The 20,169-nt window shown below is 35.6% G+C and overlaps 2 protein-coding genes and 1 long non-coding RNA gene across 7 annotated transcripts in view; 1 reads left to right on the top strand and 2 right to left on the bottom strand.

Annotated features, from left to right (window-relative positions):
• LOC127864485 (uncharacterized) overlaps positions 1–20,169 on the top strand; it is a 258,871-nt gene that overhangs the window by 96,858 nt on the left and 141,844 nt on the right. The gene's annotated exons all lie outside the window — the stretch shown is intronic.
• LOC127864492 (uncharacterized) lies at positions 3,738–19,029 on the bottom strand. 4 transcript variants are annotated; one of them, XM_052404124.1, is made up of 7 exons: positions 18,988–19,029; positions 16,723–16,787; positions 14,598–14,806; positions 8,400–8,561; positions 7,926–8,127; positions 7,106–7,301; positions 3,738–6,852 (listed from the first exon to the last, which is right to left on the bottom strand). In XM_052404124.1, exons 3-7 carry the CDS (start codon positions 14,766–14,768, stop codon positions 6,654–6,656), a joined length of 930 nt encoding a protein of 309 aa, XP_052260084.1. In that variant the 5' UTR covers positions 14,769–14,806; positions 16,723–16,787; positions 18,988–19,029; the 3' UTR covers positions 3,738–6,653. The 4 variants fall into 4 exon arrangements, with proteins under 4 accessions (XP_052260084.1, XP_052260083.1, XP_052260085.1 ...); XM_052404123.1 differs by having other exon boundaries at positions 18,937–18,996; XM_052404125.1 differs by lacking the exons at positions 16,723–16,787; positions 18,988–19,029 and adding an exon at positions 16,899–17,036.
• On the bottom strand, positions 9,767–11,101 carry LOC127864497 (uncharacterized). The gene is made up of 2 exons (XR_008042061.1): positions 10,952–11,101; positions 9,767–10,585 (listed from the first exon to the last, which is right to left on the bottom strand). It is a non-coding gene; the product is annotated as an uncharacterized LOC127864497 (long non-coding RNA).

Below are 20,169 nucleotides of genomic sequence, written 5' to 3'. Positions count from 1 at the left end.
AATAGGGCCTATATTTAAGTATTTGCACATGCAGAGAAATTTGTTTTAGCCTTTTTTTCAGCAGTGGAGCGATACAGGGCCATCATGGCCCTCTTGTTTAAATACTCAAAAAATGAAACCGTGTTCATGCTTGCATGAACACAATTTATAAATGCTGTCAGAATGATAAAATATGCAACTACTATAAATACAAATGCCAGGGAAAAGTGCTTTTTTGTACTAAAAAATTTGAATGAATATTACAATAATACATTCTGAATACTTTAGTATGTAATTAACAGTTTTGTCTGAGAAAATCACTAAATTTTATATATTTATTCAAATTTACATAAATCATATTTCAAAAACACATAATTACTTCAAATCCTTTGACACAATACTGAAAAAAAATGCACAGTTTCTGATTGTTATTGATTCTTTATTAATTTATACATGTACCATTTTTAAATCTTGATGCATCCTCAATTGTATTATGCACATCTTAATCTGTTTTAACAATTATAACATAAAGATTAAGGCTGACTCAGTAAAATAATAATCCATGATTTCTGCAGTACTTGCAGACAAACTAGGAATACTGCTGTGATATTATCTATCTATCTATTATGGGATATTAATTTGGCTTCAATAGAAAAAAATCAAAGCATACACATGTATATAATGTGTATATATGTATAATATATATATATTAGTTAAACTTAAATTGATTGACCATCGATAAAAAGATAATATAATATATGTATATATATATATATATATATATATATATATACTTGTAAAACTAAAAATTAAATTTGTATGTTTCTATTACATCATTTAGGACTTTTATTTTCAGACCAAGTAGAGTGAAGCTTAAAACAGTATCCAATTGTAACAGTCAATTTTGGGAAAATCAACCTTATAATTATTTTCTGTGTTGGTCAATGTCATAATTGGTATAAAATGTATATTGAACTGGAAGTTTTCTTTATTTTAAATGATAACATTTGCTTGGTCAGCCATAATTGTCACAATCAAGTGGTCTTTTTACACTGTAGTTTTCTCACTGACTATGGGTTTGTTCTGAGAATGAGCCACTCAAAGTATCGTTGGGGAGATGAGTTGTCAATTTTTTTTTCATCAGTCTTTCATAATCCAGTATACCTGTAAAAAGTGAATTTGTAACTAATAATCACACAATATACACAATTAAAATTGTATGCATTTAGATTTATTTAGTACTGCACATTAATCATTTTCCAAAAATATGTAGCAACATTATATTTTATAATGCTGCAATACTAAAGTAATTTAATAATTAAAGGTCGTTGATGTGTAATGGATGTGGTGTCCACCTAATGATCTGGAGGTCACTGGTTTGATCCCCAGTGTGGGAGCATTCTTAAGAAATCTCCCAGAGACACCGAAGTACTGGTTCTAGGCCCAGGAAACGAACTCAGAAGCATTTCACATACATGTACGTAGTTAGTACTTTAAATTTAATCGAACTAAAAATGGGTTAAAACTAACAACTGAAACCCTTATTAATACATTTTATTTTGAATCAAGCAAATGTGAAAATTCATTCAAAATAATAAGTAAAAATTAAAAATTCTACTTTTAAGTAATCATGATAATTTAGATTATTTTCAGAATATTTAATGATGATAATGATACAATTATATATTACCTTAATGATAAAAATAAAACATGTAATGTTAATTTATGAAAAAAAAATAATCATATCAATATCATGGTAATTACAACTAGATACAGGCAATTAGATGAGAAACGTGCATTAATTATATTAATGATCAACCCAGACATTTGTAGTGATTTATGGTCACTATTTTGATTAACGTTCTAAACATGACCTGTCATAAAAGTTATTTTTTAGCCAGTACTACAATCGGCAATGATAGTCTGTATTGCATACATATTCCACCGTCTATTATCGATTCGCTTCCTCAAACTGAACAAATATTTAATGTTTACATCGCGAAACGTAATGCATCCAGTTTCACTTTCGGTTTGGTTGGTTTTGTAAACACCGTAATTTCATCTTAAAAATTGGATGATAGGGTGATTAAATAATAATGGAAAAGTAAATCACTTGGATAATAGGTCAAAATGCAACACAAATGAACGTTAATAGTGCTCTTAATATCAAAGTTTCGGTAAAAAGTTTGGCGCTAGTTCAACGCGCATCGTATACAGCCTCATAACAATAGACTTACAACCTTTTGGGTAGTAAAGTAGTAATACAAGGCAATATGGCGACCGTTAGCCACGAGGCCTATCTTACGGAGGAATCCGAGATAGCCGATGTATCACGATTGCATTAAAGGTATGCTCCAGCGACAATATCAAATTGCTTTGAACAAAATTGAATCATAGTATAGTTGCATTTAACCAAAAAATTTACGGAAAAATCCGACGTTTTACCTGCGAAATCTTACAGCGAAGATTTGATGATGGTTTGCACTACACATGACTTAGACTTGAGGATGGTTCGCACTATACATGACTAAGACTTTAGGATGGTTCGCACTACACGTGACTAAGACTTAAGGATGGTTCGCACTACACGTGACTAAGACTTGAGGACGTAGTAGAATTACACGTGACTAAGACTTTGGGATGGTTTGCACTACACGTGACTAAGACTTGAGGAAAGTTCGCACTACACGTGACTAAGACTTGAGGATGGTTCGCACTACATGTGACTAAGACTTGAATAAGGTTTGCACTACACATGACTAAGACTTGAGGATGGTTCGCAATACACATGACTAAGACTTGAGGATGGTTCGCACTACACATGACTAAGACTTGAGGAAGGTTCGCACTACACGTGACTAAGACTTGAGGAAGGTTCGCACTACACGTGACTAAGACTTGAGGATGGTTCGCACTACACGTGATTAAGACTTGAGGAAGGTTCGCACTACACGTGACTAAGACTTGAGAATGGTTTGCACTACACATGACTTAGACTTGAGGAAGGTTCGCACTACACGTGACTGAGACTTGAGGAAGGTTCGCAATACACGTGACTAAGACTTAAGGATGGTTCGCACTACACGTGACTAAGACTTGAGGAAGGTTCGCACTACATGTGACTAAGACTTGAGGATGGTTCGCACTACACGTGACTAAGACTTGAGGATGGTTCGCACTACACATGACAAAGACTTCAGGATGAATCGCACTACATGTGACTAAGACTTGAGGAAGGTTCGCACTACACGTGACTAAGACTTGAGGAAGGTTCGCAATACACATGACTAAGACTTGAGGATGGTTCGCACTACACGTGAATAAGACTTGAGATTGGTTCACACTACATGTGACTAAGACTTGAGGATGGTTCACACTACACATGACTAAGATTTGAGGATGGTTCACACTACATGTGACTAAGACTTGAGGATGGTTCACACTACACATGACTAAGACTTGAGGAAGGTTCGCACTACATGTGACTAAGACTTGAGGATGGTTTGCACTAAACGTGACTAAGACTTGAGGATGGTTCGCACTACACGTGACTAAGACTTGAGGAAGGTTAGCACTACACATGACTAAGACTTGTGGATGGTTCGCACTACACGTGACTAAGACTTGAGAATTGTTCGCACTACACGTAACTTAGACTTGAGGAAACTCCACAGAGACACTGACATAAGTCAAAGACGAAAATGTTTGAGCAGAGTAAATGTATGTGGATGCAGGAAAACTATGGCAACAGCAATATCTATATTTAGAAACGTTTTATTTATACAAGTCGTTCAATAGTTATGTATATATAACAGAAGAGGTAGTACAAAAAAGAGTACGAATAATAGTAAATCTAAGAACCATGCAATGTTTTATCACCGGAAGAGTGTGCGCTAGCTACTTTGAAAACAAATTTTCTTAAAGAAAACAATATATAAATATGGGACCACGTTTTGTATTAAACAGAAATTTGTTGTTTTGTTCAGAACAATGCCCACATCCTAATCAGATTTACTCACGAGTTTAAAAGTATGATGGTTTACAGTTCAGCAAGCAGTCTTTAAATAATAAACAAGATGTGTTTGTGAAACACAATGTCCCCCTATATGATGTTTGACCTTGTAGGATGACCTTGACCTTGTGAAGGATGACCTTGACCTTTCACCAATCAAAATGTGCAGCTCCATGAGATACACATGCATGCCAAATATCAAGTTGCTATCTTTAATATTGCAAAAGTATTAATAAAATAAGCGATTTGGGCCACATATATTTGACCTCTGACCTTGAAGGATGACCTTGACCTTGACCTTTCACCACTCAAAATGTGCAGCTCCATGAGATGCACATGCATGCCAAATATCAAGTTGCTATCTTCAATATTGCAAAAGTATTTATAAAATAAGCGATTTGGGCCATATATATTTGACCTCTGACCTTGAAGGATGACCTTGATCTTGACCTTTCACCACTCATAATGTGCAGCTCCATGAGATACACATGCATGCCAAATATCAAGTTGCTATCTTCAATATTGCAAAAGTATTCATAAAATGAGCGATTTTGGCCACATATATTTGACCTCTGACCTTGAAGGATGACCTTGACCTTGACCTTTCACCACTCAAAATGTGCAGCTTCATGAGATACACAAGCATGCCAAATATGAAGTTGCTATCTTCAATATAGCAAAAGTTATTGCAAAATGTTAAAGTTGGCGCAAACAGACCAACAGACCAACAGACAGACCAACAGACAGGGCAAAAACAATATGTCCCCCACTACTATAGTGGGGGACATAAAAATGTAAATTTAAAATGAATTGCTTACATTTAAATACAAATAAGTATACTTTCTTTATACACATAATGGACTACAACTTAAAACTGAATATGCTTCCATTCAAATCAATTTTTTGATTGATAATCTTTATTGGCTAACATTTAATTGCCGCAAGTGAATTGGTATGTAATAACAAGGCTATTGTCAAGCAATATGGTCCCCTACCGGCTCCACCATTGTCAGAAATTGCACCATTTTCAGATTTTTTTTTGGGTCTCCATAGCAACCACAATTTTTGACGTAGGAACAAAATGAAATGACGTGCATAATGTTCACATCGCAATCTATCCATGTTGCAAGTTTCATGAAAAAATATTAAGAACTTTTAAAGTTATCGCAGGATCCAGAAAAGTGTGACAGACAGACTCACAGACTGACTCACAGACAGACACACAGAGCGCAAACCATAAGTCCCCTCCAGTGAAATCGGTAGAGGACAAAAACACGTACTTGTATCGTCATGGTCCGTTAAATAGCTACAGTATGGCACGCATGTAGCACTTAAAATATACGTTCAAACGTGAATCAATAAACATTAAATGATCACATAGGCACCAATTCAACTATTAAGGCAAGTGAGAACACAAAAGTTCGAGCAGATATCAGAGTCTGCTATTTATATGATATCAAAATTACCAACCATATATATGCTATTTATTATGACTTTTTTTAAAAAGGGGTAGAAAACTAGACAATAACACAAAATATGACAACCCGCACATAATCTAATTCAGCGGTTTACAGTGCAAAGCACACAATGCAAATGAGACAGACTGTTGACGTCAACATGGAATCCATGTATATTGAACTTTACACACATGACATACATGTAGTTAAAGCGGGTATATACGATTTTGTCTAATATTAATGAATTTATATAAAATGTGTAAAAAATTATTATATATATATTTCAATATAAATTAAAATAAAATTTAAGAAGAACATGTGTCGAAAAATGCGAAATAAGCCAGATATTTAATTCTGAAATTGAAAACGGCTGTACAGCCGAATTCGCAAGCATGTATACCATACATGTACGATGTGAATCTAATCTTAATTTAACGGTTTATTTGAATTCCCGCAACGATATCTATTCATACGACACACGAACACTAACTCCGATCCTTATACAAAGACGAATGCTTCGGTTATTGTAGGAAAATATGTACGTCACAATCGGCTCGGGGCGCTAATTTGTCTTTGCTGCATTTTATGAAATTCGGCTTTAATGTATAATTTTTCTTTCCCATTTTATGTTATTGTACCATATTTCATCAATATATTATAATTAAACACATATAAAAAATCGTATATACCCGCTTTAAGAATATCACAAATATTAACAAAATTTCACTCATTTGATCAATAAGCAGACATTCGAAGCGATAAAGTGTCACATGTCGTGAGATTTATCAGAACAGAAATACAATTATTTTATCAAGTAACACGTGAAAACAGCAGACCGCCATCAACATGCCATTTAAGTTGTTTTGCCTAGCCTATGTTAACACAGGATTGATGTAATTCTTCAACTCTAGCCATTTCTATATTTAAAACAACACATGTTAACGTATTTCTCGTTCATCACAGTCTTGTCCAGACTAAAAGACCCATATTGCATGAATGATACTCAACATAGCCACGCACAGGCGACAGCTACACTGATATACAAAAGACAAGAAAACGTCTTAAGCTTGTCTCAGTGTGTTACTTATTTGTAGTTTGTTGTTTATACCGTAATTAAGAATATCATACCAATAGACATAACAATAACTGGTAGAAGACATTTCCTTATCCAGAAACATGCAAACCATGCATTTCAAGTGAACATTTCATACAGTTTCAGCCTCGGTTTTAGCAACCAGGTCTTTAGTGACCGTGATTTTCTCGGTTTCCTCATTCAAGTGGTCATAAAGTGGAAACTCACAACAGAACAAACACTTGAGGGCCCGGGGCAGGCACCCATAACAAGGTGGAGGTAGGGGTATCAGCACGCTGGTGCGGGCCTTGTACTCTCTATACTGCTCGTTCCTGAAAGGTAATACACAAATTGTTAGTCAAAAACAGCTGCGTTCAGCGAAAACTGGGATTTATGCATGCTTACTAATATTAAAAATTTGGGGGGGGGATACTAAAAAAATTTTTTAGGGGGGGGGGAATAAAAGGATCATAATTTAATTCTTAGAAACTAACATCTAAGAAGGACTTTAATTTTAGTTTCTAAAGGACTACAAACACATCAAAATGCCTATCTAATTGGTAACACGTTAACAAAAGAGCTTACTTTCGGAATCGCTCATCGGCTTTCTTTTCCAGTAGAGGTATACCGCTGAGGAAGAGTAGAATGGCGGATATGAAGATAGGGGAGAGTACCACGGCCCACTCGCCGTACGAAAGAACACTGGTGCTGATGATGAAGATACCGGCCCACAGGAGGATCTCGCCGAAGTAGTTTGGGTGCCTGGACACCTTCCATAGACCTGAACACAGCAACATAAATGCATATACTGTAAAGCCATTATATTCATTGGCATGCAATTTTGTGGTTTTATAAAATATGTCTTTATCATGGACAGGCAAATTTGTGGATTTCTGAATTATGGAAAAAGGATTTTGTGTCCGTCATTTTTGGAATGTTATCTGTTTCAAATTTGTCCATCCGTCAATCTCCAACTAATAATAATTAGCATATAGTACAATCAAAACTGCCCATGACTTTCCAGCATTGGGGCCATGACAGTTTAATAATATATATATTGTTTTATAAGAGCCTCGATCTGGGAAAGCAGAGCTTAATCAGTGTGTGTAAAGTGTCGTCTCATATAAACCAGTGCATTCTGCACAGGCTAACCAGGGACAATAAGCCTGTGCGGAGTACACATGCCATAAACCCCATTTTTCCAGAGCGAGACTCATGTTTTGTAATTTTATTCATAATAATATACATTAAAAACTCGTGATTATTTTCCATGTGTGTATCTTTGTGCACTTGTGTGATGGAGTTTGTGTGTAAGCCATATAAACAAATTTCCGCTCTCTAATGCGTTTCTTTTAGAAAGAAATATAAACATGGGATACCAAGAGGGCCAATCGTCACTCCATACCTGTGTCACACCATTTCCCTTTGTTTGCAGGGTCGTTCCTAAACATGAACTTGGACTGGTCAGATATGGCCTCACACAGAAGTCCAAGGATAAACAGAACCAGTCCCACTATGTCCTGTGCCGTCCAATAGTCGCGAACCTCGGCATTAATTCCCGCATTGACAATTATCACTGGTAGACTGACTGTGAAAACCCAGAAGGCCTAAATAGAACAGATATAACAATTAATAATGAAAATAGCTTTTTTGTTAAAATACGTATGAACTCTTTGGGTGCCAAAAAAACTATAAAGGTTGTAAGTGAAGAATTAAATATTGGACATAGAGAAAACAGCTTTAAGGACAAACAAAGATAACTAACTCTGATATTAAAACAATAAGAAGCTGGGTATTTGTTTTTACCTTCTTAACATTTTCAACCCAAAATTCTTAACCTGATATGAACTTGAATCCTTCGAGTTACACTGAAACAAACCTGAAAGGTCCAAAAGCCAGCAAATGCCAGACAGCTATCCCGTTTGTCGTCAAATCTCTTGTCCTCCCCAATCTTGATAATCCTGTAGAGCAGGTAGCCAGAGAGCCGCACTCCCCACACGATTATACAAGTGGTCACCATGATCTGTCTTGCAGCCCATGTCTGGAATGTGATAGTTTAGTGATTATATAGGTAGTCATAACTATCTGTCTTGCAGCCCATGTCTGGAATGTGATAGTTTAGTGATAATATAGGTAGTCACAACTTTCTGTCTTGTAGCATATATCTGGAATGTGATAGTTAAGTGATTATATAGGTGGTCACAACTTTCTGTCTTGCAGCCCATGTCTGGAATGTGATAGTTAAAGCGGGTATATACGATTTTTTATATGTGGTTAATTGTAATATATTGATAAAATATGTTACAATAACATAAAATGGGAAAGAAAAATTATACATTAAAGCGGAATTTCATAAAATGCAGCAAAGACAAATTAGCGCCCCGAGCCGATTGTGACGTACACATTTTCCTACAATAACCACTGGGGGCTGACGAGGTCAAAGCGTAGTCCGTTTCGCTACGACGTCGAGTATATGTTTTACTACGAAAACATTGTTTAAATACACATGACATCGAGAACGGATTAGTCGAACATTGTGTTTAAAACATGTAAGATTATGATTTTGTAATAACAAAACGCTGAATTTAAGCACAATGTCATTTCATAGGTCTGTTACATAAAATTATAATCCAAGATGTGTCTGGTTTATGCGGTTAAACATGAAATATACCGCTGATTTATCAAACCGAAGTCAAGTTTCACTTTAAAAAATGCAATTAAGGTTTACAACTGTGTATAATTGACACAATTTTACAATTTCCATATTGATCTATGTATTGTTAAGCCACTGGTGTGTTTAGAAATGTGTAGGGTGACCCAGTTATCATAAATAAAGGCTAAATATTATTATAAGGCATGATCATGTCTCTGACAGTATACGTATATGCCTCGCTACGACAACGCTTTAGCGTGCATGCGTTTCTCACAGAAGACGTATTGGTTATCTCTCAAAGGCAAAATAAAGAAAAAAAAATTTTTAATAGAGTCATGGAGTGGCTGGATATTTCCTTTGAGACAGAGGTAGTAACAACGGCACAACATGATCCGAAGCGCACAGTCGACATGGTAATGCACATTATTATGATATAATTACATTCACGTCTAGGCCAAAGGAAACGATTAAAATCGAAAATCCATATATAAGATGACAGTTGAGAGTCGAGTACCTAATGTCGTCGGTCTCAATAAAAATGACTCATCTTCTCCTCGTGACAATCCCTTATACGTTTATTTTGATAGAGACCGACGATAGGTTTTCAGCATACGGTACTCTTTATCAAATAACATTCGATTCTCGTTATCCCCAACTCGCTTATCTCGAAACTCTGCTTATGTCAAAGTAAATCCCATGTCCCAACTTCGATCATTATTTATCTCATACGGATTTTGATTTTAACATTGTATATATCAAAGCGATTTTCTTGAAAATCGGTTATCGTCAACTAATTTTGAGGTGAATTTCATGTTTGTATACATGATTGTACCTGTAAAATCCACACCTGTAACAGCCGTAAGGTGTGGAAAGTAGGACCCCAATGGCACAAATCCGCAATTGCATAATCAATATATTGTTGTAAAGGTGTGGCAGTGGGTTTCTGTCACAGGTTATTGTTAACTGCGTACATGAGACGGCCGGTAAATTTACCTCGTGTTACAATGCGGTTAAGGCCCAGTCTCACTATGATGCCGGCGGAGCCCCAGTGCGTGATCAGGCATCTACCGGGATGAGCCGGGGCCCTACCGGGATGAACCGGTGCTCCACCGGGATGAACCGTGGACGACCGGGGCTCCACCGGGAAAGTATTAAAATGTTTAATATCTCCGGGATGAACCGGTTGTCCCCGGTTAAACCGGGGCGTTGCCGCAGCTCTGCCGGGGTCTGATGCCGGTATAACCCCGGTGAGTGCCGGCGTAGTGACGGTTTACCGGGGCTCTGCCGGGACTCTGCAGGCTTTCACCGGGTTCAACCTTTTCGTTTGGATGTTCATGCGCACAGTGAAGCATGGCATCTTTTGCACTGGGAAATGGCAGTCTGCAGTAACTGCAAACTGCATGTGATATGTCCTGAAATGGATACAAAAACTTCGTTGAGCAACCTATGCATTATATTTGTACTTCGTTGCGCAACCAATACATACTCTGTGCGAAACCTTTACATAAAGCGACTTGTAATTTCCTTCGAAACAAAGCATTTGAATAATTAAAATATATGTTCGTAACCTGTTTTGTACTTTAAAATGTGTAATGTACACTGAATCAAAGTAAAATGTAGTTTTATTTAATTTAAGTTACCGTAATTGGCTATTTTAACAGAATAACCATCTTATGCATTGCTTCAAATCAAAATAATTCGATTTTAGCTCAAAATAAACTTAAAGGTTGCAACTACGCGCATTTGTTCTTAGTTTGTTATTGAAAATAAGTACCTACCATTACTGGATGTTCCGTTCTCTAATCCATAAACACCAGAAAATATGAAACTCGCCTATGAAAGAAGTGTATTTACACCATGTTTTCGTAGTAAAACATATACCCGACGTCGTAGCGAAACGGACTACGTTTTGACCTCGTCAGCCCCCAGTGATAACCGAAGCATTCGTCCTTGTATTAGGATCGGAGTTAGTGTTCGTGTGTCGTATGAATAGATATCGTTGCGGGAATTCAAATAAACCGTTAAACTAAGTTTAGATTCACATCGTACATGTATGGTATACATGCTTGCGAATTCGGCTGTACAGCCGTTTTCAATTTCAGAATTAAATATCTGGCTTATTTCGCATTTTTCGACACATGTTCTTCTTAACTTTTATTTAAATTTATATTGAAATATATATTTATTAATTTTTTACACATTTTATATAAATTCATAAATATTTGACAAAATCGTATATACCCGCTTTAAGTGATTATATAGGTAGTCACCACTATCTGTCTTGTAGCATATATCTGGAATGTGATAGTTAAGTGATTATATAGGTGGTCACAACTTTCTGTCTTGCAGCCCATGTCTGGAATGTGATAGTTTAGTGATAATATATGTAGTCACCACTATCTGTCTTGTAGCATATATGTGGAATGTGATAGTTAAGTGATTATATAGGTGGTCACAACTTTCTGTCTTGCAGCCATGTCTGGAATGTGATAGTTAAGTGATTATATAGGTAGTAATAACTATCTTTCTTGCAGCCCATGTCTGGAATTGTGATAGTTAAGTGATTATACAGGTGACAGGGGTGTCAAATGGCTAAAATCTAAAATCCTGAAAATAAGCCTAGCATGTGGAGGGTCAGTGCCAAAAGAGGGTTAATAATTCATTTAATTATGTTAACTGTGTTACATTGTTGTCACATATGTCAAATTAAAATAATTTATGTTTAAAATGACATTTTGTGACAATAATCTTTAATACCAGAACAAAAATCCTCTAATTTATATCAATATCAAATCAGTTTTTGAGGGCCTAAATCCTGAATTCAGGAATAATCCCGAACTTTGACACCTCTGGGTGGTCACAACTATCTGTCTTGTAGCCAATGTCTGAAATTGTGATAGTTTAGTGATTATACAGGTAGTCCACACTATCTGTCTTGAAGCATATGTCTGGAAGTGTGATAGTTTAATGATTATACAGGTAGTCACCGCTATCTGTCTTGAAGTATATGTCTGGAGACGGGAAGTGTGATAGTTTAATGATTATACAGGTAGTCACCGCTCTCTGTCTTGAAGTATATGTCTGGAGACTGGAAGTGTGATGGTTTAATGATTATACAGATGGTCACAACTATCTGCTTGATAAATTTACATGTAATGCTGTACTTTTGGCCAGTGGCCTATATTATCTCATAAACATGTCTGTCTGTCTGTCTTGTAGCTTATGTCTGGACTAGTGATTTTCTCTTAAATTTGGAAACAATTGTGTTTTCTTTGTTATTTTATGCTAAAGAATACTTCAAATTGACAATGTTTTCAACATAATATTTACTAAATATAGGTAATAAATTCAATGTTACACTTTATTTGATTTTTTTAATTATTTGGAAACCCTCAATTGGGAATGTTTTTCTAAATATATACTTTATGAGATATGGAATGGGACTAAATGAATTGTGTGTATTTTTATAATAATACTACCAAATAATAATGATGTTCAATGTGATTTAAAATATTTCAACCAGAAAATTTCCATTTTAACATTTACTATTCCTCTTAAAAGGATCCGCCATGGGCCACTAAAATAATTAATGAAGCTGTTTAAAATGAACACTGGGCTTAAAGCCACACACCTTGAAATGAAAGTAAATCTAAGTATAAATATTTTTTTTTTTTTATCTATGCCAATTTTAGAATATATCTTGTGGTAACAAAGTAGACATCCGTCTTTTTGGCGCTTGAAAACTTAAAAATTATCGCGTTTGTGGAAATGGACGTATCATAATGTCTAGAAATCCTACTTTCTGTTTTAAAAGCAGTACCGTTCAAAAAAAAACATTACTTGCTACTTAGGCTAAATATTTTATTTTATCTATGCCAATAAGAATATATCTGGTGGTTACAAGGTAGAAAACCGTCTTTTTTTGCGCTTTAAAACTTAAAAATAATCGCGTTTGTCTAAATGGACGTATACGTATAGAAATCCTACTTTCAGTTTTAAAATTAAAAATGAGGGCTGTTTGTAAAACATGCATGCTCCGCATATGGGCTGTCAGTTGTAGTGGCAGCCATTGTGTGAATACGTTTTTTGTCACTGTGACCTTGACCTTTGACCTAGTGACCTGAAAATCAATAGAGGTCATCTGCAAGTCATGATTAATGTACCTATGAAGTTTCATGATCCTAGGCCTAATAGCTATGAGAAAAGTGGACCTAAACACAAAACTTAACCAGACGCTGATGCCAAGGTGATGACAATAGCTCATAACTTTTTTTTCAAATGACCTTGACCTTTGACCTAGTGACCTGAAAATCAATAGGGGTCATCTGCGAGTCATGATCAATGTACCTATTAAGTTTCATGATCCTAGGCATAAGCGTTCTTGAGTTATCATCCGGAAACCATTTTACTATTTCGGGTCACCGTGACCTTTACCTTTGACCTAGTGACCTGAAAATCAATAGGGGTCATCTGCGAGTCATGAAGAATGTACCTATGAAGTTTCCTGATCCTAGGCCTAAGCGTTCTTGAGTTATTATCCGGAAACCATTTTACTATTTCGGGTCACCGTGACCTTGACCTTTGACCTGAAAATCAACAGGGGTCATCTGCTAGTCATGATAAATGTACCTATGAAGTTTCATGATCCTAGGCCTAAGTGTTCTTGAGTTATCATCCGAAATCCATTTTACTGTTTCAGGTCACCGTGACCTTGACCTTTGACCTAGTGACCTCATAATCAATAGGGATCATCTGCGAGTCATGATCAATCTACCTATGAAGTTTCATGATCCTAGGCGTATGCGTTCTTGAGGTATCATCCGAAAACCATTTTACTATTTCACGTCACTGTGACCTTTGACCTAGTGACCTCAAAATCAATATGGATCATCTGCCAGTCATGATCAATATACCTATGAAGTATCATGATCCTAGGCCTAAGTGTTCTTGAGTTATCATCCGAAAACCATCTGGTGGACGGACATACGGACGGACATACGGACCGACATGTGCAAAACAATATACCTTTATCTATATCTTTGAAGGGGGGCATAAAAATAATAAATCACCTTCTAACTAGGCTATAGATTTAATGACAATTTTGCACACTTTCAAATTGCATCTTTATGTATTGATTTATGCATTTTATTTCAAGGTGTGTGGTTTGAATATATGTGCGTAAACTGTCATCCCAAATAAACCTGTGAAGTCCGCACTTACCAATCAGGGTCAACACCCTATGCTTAAATGACACTTTTTTGTTCAAACAAAGTCCTTCCTGTTAAGAAATTCCACTATAGTCAGAAAATGTCCTTCTGATATAAAGCCAGTGTGGACTACACGGTCTAACATGGGACCACACTTAAAAAACCTGCATTGAGAGCTGAGTGTTTATAGCGCACGCCTCATAATTTGTAAATTTACCTGAGCCATGAGAAAGGTCAACAGGGCTAGCACCACAAAGTTGGTTCCTCCCGCAAAGTCTGTGACCTTATCGAACTTGCATGAGCACGCCACAAGGAAGAACGAAAACTGCATCCCAGCTGTGACGATAGCGCACAGAGCCAAGTTTCGTTCATCTAATACCCAAACCATGTTGATGGATTTTGCAGAATGACCAACAGCAATATGATCTGAAAAGATATATACATGAGCCTCACTCATAGAAAAGGAGGTTTAATGCATTGCGTAGTGTCATCCCAGATTAGCCTGTGCATAAGTAAAAGAAATTATGGATGAAAACCCATACATGTCTGAATTTAGAATAAGGGAAAATAATTATGTAGTCTTCACTTCTTTATAATCAAAAAAGGCTGTTAGAAAATTAGAGTGTCCGAAAGCTTAGAGTAATTACAGTATGCTTAGTAAAATGTTACAGCATTGTTTTATTTATTTGTTCAACATTAACCCAACAGTCATCATTCAGATAGTGAATCACTGATACTTAATGTTCATATAATGTATAAATTATAATACTATATAACATTGTAACTATATATGAGTATATACTATATAGCTATATATAGCTAAAATCCACCACCCAGCTATTGACACTCTTGGTTGCTGGAAGTTGCAACTAGTAATTGCATTTTCAATGCAAACTTTGCCGCCTGGAATCCGGGCGGCACTTTAAGGTAAAATGAGTGACATTAAACATTTTCTGGCATAAATAAACACATACAGATAATTATAAACATATACCGAATGCACAAAATATTTATATTAATCCAAGTTTTAAACACGTCAACAGTTCACCAAAATATGTATGTTTTGGAAATGGAAAACGCACAGTATGCTGAATGTTAAAATATTCTAATTTATACATGGACTATCTCTGGAATGCTCCGAAAGATAGACCATGTGTGTAATCAACCAATTGTGCTACATCACCTATCTCCTGAGACTCTGGAAGATAGATTGAATCTTAAAATACAAAAGTTTAGTTTTCAGTTTGATTAAGGTTTATATCAACTTTTTGTTTTGAGCAACCATTTATCCACACCAAATTGATGCTGCTGTGAATTGTTATTATCCCCGCGCTTTTTGAAAAGCGTGGGGATATTGTGGTTATCTCTGCCGTCAGTCTGTCCTGGCCACTATCTCCTCCTACACTATAAGCACTAGAACCTTGAAACTAGCACACATAGTAGCTATGAGCATATGTGCGACCCTGCACTTTTTGGAATTTAGATCTGACCCCTGGGTCAAAAGGAATGGGGATTGGGGTGGGGCCAGGTCAGAGATTTTCACTCATTTTTTTTTGTTATTTTACATTAACTTCTTTATTTCTACACCGATTTACTTCAAATTAATACTGTACATCTCTTATGACAATACGGTCAATCTCAACTATGCATGGCCCCATTACCAACCCTAGGGCGCCCCTCCCACCCAAAATTGCCTTTTACTATAACTTCTTCATTTCTACACCGATTTATTTCAAATTGATACTGAACATCTCTTATGACAATACGGTCAAACTCAACTATGCATGGCCCCATTACCAACTCTGGGGCGCCCTCGCCCACATAGACCACGCCCACCCAAAATTGCCTTTTACTATAAATTCTTCATTTCTACACCGATTTACTTCAAATTGATACTGAACATATCTTATGACAATTAGGTCAATCTCAACTATGCATGGCCCCATTATCAACCCTGGGGCGCCCCCTGTGTCAAACATGTGGCGTGGGGATAGGTGTCGGCCTCTGCCGCGCCATTTCTAGTTGTGTTTAATACAATTTATTAGGTTGATTGAAACCAATTAATATACAGACTTCAGACACTTTTTTAACGTGGAATTTGGTTGAATCAAGAACAATGAGCCGTAAGTATGTACTCTGACATAAGAGCTCAGAGCATTAAAAACAACTAAGCTACACATCAGTTAGTTGCAATAATGTAACTCTGCTCTCCGTTAACACTACGTTTCGCCGGACGTAGGACGAAGACAGTTATGTTTATCACAACTACACATCAGTGAGATCAAAATTGTTACTTCAATCATCCCATCATTATTTTTCTAGGTTCCTAAGTCATGACCTACCTTAGTTAATGTGACAGGGAGACTTGGAAGAAAATCGTCCTCAATCGTTGATCGGAGAAGTATTGCTGAAACAATTCGCGTTCAGACTCGAGAGTAAATCTGTGTATGCTTACTTATATTGACTAAGCTGTAATGCTCCTGCCTTATGTAAGTTTGTTTACGTAGATTATACACACCTTGATATTTGTCTTCAACTTCTATTACAGTTTTTTAAGTACAAGTTCTGATTTATAAATAAAAACTGTGTTACGTAAAGTACAAAATACATGTTTGTTTACAGTTCTTTTTATAGAAGCCACACGTGTATCGTCACATGACTTGAATTAACACCTAAAATATCTAAATACATTTTCAGAAACCGCATGCGTGCGTACATGGGTGAATATTTGATTAGGTTCCATTTACTGTCCATATGATATTCAACAATTATCTAAATGGTAGACATTAACAGAGATAAGTTTCATAATTACAATGTTAAATTATATGTTAACAATATTAGATAAGAGTTCTTAGCAGTCCACACGCTTAAAGCAGTTTTATGCTTTGTCGAAGCAACTAACCCCATTTTAGTAACGGTGTGTTGTCCGAATTCTTAAAGGGTAATTTTCTTGATTGTTTTATAAAAGATTGTCAAACGAAAATTAAAAAAGAAACAACCATATGGAGCTAAATATATTTAAACTTAACTTAATAACAGTTAAATTTAGTAGCTTTATATGCAGAATTTTTATAAATGGTCAGTTATGGCTCTGACCATAATTTTTCAAGTCGACACCGTTACGAAGAGAATTTCATCTACCGCACGGTTATGATACGGGGATACTATTTTTTTCGAAAAGTAAACATTCTTTCAATCTCTTACGTCATAATTAAGCAATGAACAGAGCGCGAAAAATGTGAAAATCATCAAAAAGTGAGTAAAATATTGAACGTACATTGTACTTTTATTCAGTGTCAACACCGTTCTTCCATTTTCTTTGCTATTTCCACTTCATGTTCTTTTATGATTCTCAAATATTATGTATTCTTAGATGCCACAAAATAATGTGTGCGTAATGTATTTTTGAGACAAGCAGCATGCTGTTTGTGGATGATCAAATGCCTGAATGTCATCACCGTTACAGTCCACACCGTTACGCTGAATGAGTAACGGTGATGACAACATCGTAACGGTGTGCATAAAATATACACACATTATGGTGTGAATAAACTTCGTTTTCATATCGCCGATTGTTTTTCAAACAACATCGCAAATTTAACATGGAATTTATCAGACAAAAATGGAGAATTAATACAATTGGAATCAGTTCTGTCAGAATTCCCGAATGTCATCACCGTTACGTTCCACACCGTTACGCTGAATGAGAAACGGTGTTGACAAACATCGTAACGGTGTGGATAAATTTATACAAACAATATGATGCGAATAAAGTTCGTATTCATATCGCCGATTGTCTTTCAAACAACATCACACATTTTACATGGAACTTATCTGACATACTTTCTAGTAAAAAACACGATGCGAATAAAACAAGAATATGAAAGTATAAGATTATCTGTTCACACCGTTACAAATGTGACAACACCGTTACGCCGCATAAAAAGAAGACTTTTATATACATTAAGATTCAACAAAAACTGCAAACGTGTTTTAACATCATAAAGTCTTCAAAAAGGTGTCCAATGAAATAATAATAAAGTATATAAACATGTACACAAACATTTTATAGAAATTCTTAAAGTTGTAAAACGTAATTAAAATGTGTATTTACACCGTTACGCACTTAATGTTCTGATAACGTCACTGACGATTTGGAATTGATGTAATAGCCACTCATGATCACTTTATACAATGAAACAACGCCAAAAAATTCATTGAAATTAAGTTGAAATGAAATAATATTATCAAACGAGTATTTATGTCCGAAACGGTGTTCTCTTCACAGCTTTTGACGTGCGTCAAATAAGCCTTCATAATCGCGATCTGGGTCACATTAGGTCAGACGTCCGTCTGACATGTACCTAACTGATAAACGGTCTGTCGACACTGCTTTACTTATTGTGTTTTTGATCTTTTTATATTAAGAATGGAACCTAATCAAATATTTACCCACATATCCTTGTGTTTAATTCGACGGTGCAAGGTTTTTGTTGTTGTTATAAAGATGCACAAATATAAATACAATCCATGTTAGTAATTACACAATACATTACCCTAAAAAATCTTCGCGCAGACCAACTGAAAAAATGTTTAAGTTTGTTTACGTTTTAACTCAATAAAAGATACTCAATCCGCATGTTCATCATGTAGGGTATTTTCGACGGTCACAGTCAACCTTATTATACAGCATAAAAAAGATCAGCACACCTCTTAAAATTTAAACCAGCACTTTTCTATTCAGTTCAAACTGAAATATCGATGTTATTTTTGGCAGTTGTGTAATAGAATTTTCATAATATCCATTTTCATAATGCACTCCAATGATCATTTAATATTCTGAGAAGCTTATCGAATTTATACATAAAACCTTTAACAATTATTTATGAAAATGCCAAATGCACTAAATAATTAAATCTGTTAATTACAACTCGTCATATCGTGTATAATTAAATGTAAATTTATAAATGTGTTATTGTGTAAAGGTAGGACGATTTGCATGAATTTGATTAAGAGATTTTAATGTACACCAAACTTGCTCTTTTTGCGGGAAACCATTTGATGTTGAACAGTAAACTAATTTACAATACATTCTACAAAAAGCATCACATGGCTATTATGGAATGTTCTGTATGCGAAGCAGAAAAACTGACAGCATTTGGATTCAATCATAAATTATATACATTTTAAATGATAAATTGGACGATTTAGGGATTGGTTAAATAATGAACACTGATGTGAAATGATGTGAGTTTGTTTATTTGTCGTTTATATTGCTTGACATATTGTATTCAAGTTAAATAGCATGTAACATAAGCAAAACATGCTCAAAAGGCGTGTTTATACTTGAAAATGTGTAATGTTGAAAATCACGAATTCCTTTTGTCTTTATGGATGAGTCACGTGGTCGGTTGGTGGTGGGGGGGGGGGCTATTAGATATGTTCTTCATGTTTTCAAAATCAATCAAAATTAAGCTTTGCCCTGGAATGGTGCCTCGAAAATGTAATACAATTTATATAGAATCATCTGGTCATGGTAAAGCGCAGCGCAAAGAATATCACTTATTATATATATATATTATGATTTGCCCATGGCTATCTAGCCAGAGGGGTATAGAATATGACCCATAGGGCTTACAAACACTCTTAGTCTAAATCTCAACATATGGAGAGCATTTTACAATTCAGAATTGCCATGTACCTTTGTATTGAAAGGAGTATCAGTGCCCAAGGACTTGTTAAGACAAAACTAAGATCATCAATGGGTCAGGACAGGTTGTCCGCTGTGT

This window comes from Dreissena polymorpha, chromosome 1, assembly GCF_020536995.1.
Source record: "Dreissena polymorpha isolate Duluth1 chromosome 1, UMN_Dpol_1.0, whole genome shotgun sequence".
In the NCBI taxonomy this organism is placed as follows: domain Eukaryota; kingdom Metazoa; phylum Mollusca; class Bivalvia; order Myida; family Dreissenidae; genus Dreissena; species Dreissena polymorpha.
This window is presented reverse-complemented; position numbering and strand designations above follow the sequence as displayed.

What these genes read in the sequence shown, in the direction of transcription:
- LOC127864492 (XM_052404124.1), bottom strand. Translation starts at nt 14,768, where the DNA reads ATGGTTTGGGTATTAGATGAACGAAACTTGGCTCTGTGCGCTATCGTC. An exon ending in TGACCTTTCTCATGGCTCAG is followed by an intron (nt 8,562 to 14,597) that starts GTAAATTTACAA and finishes ATCACATTCCAG; the next exon opens with ACATGGGCTGCAAGACAGAT. An exon ending in AGGGAAATGGTGTGACACAG is followed by an intron (nt 7,302 to 7,925) that starts GTATGGAGTGAC and finishes TGCTGTGTTCAG; the next exon opens with GTCTATGGAAGGTGTCCAGG.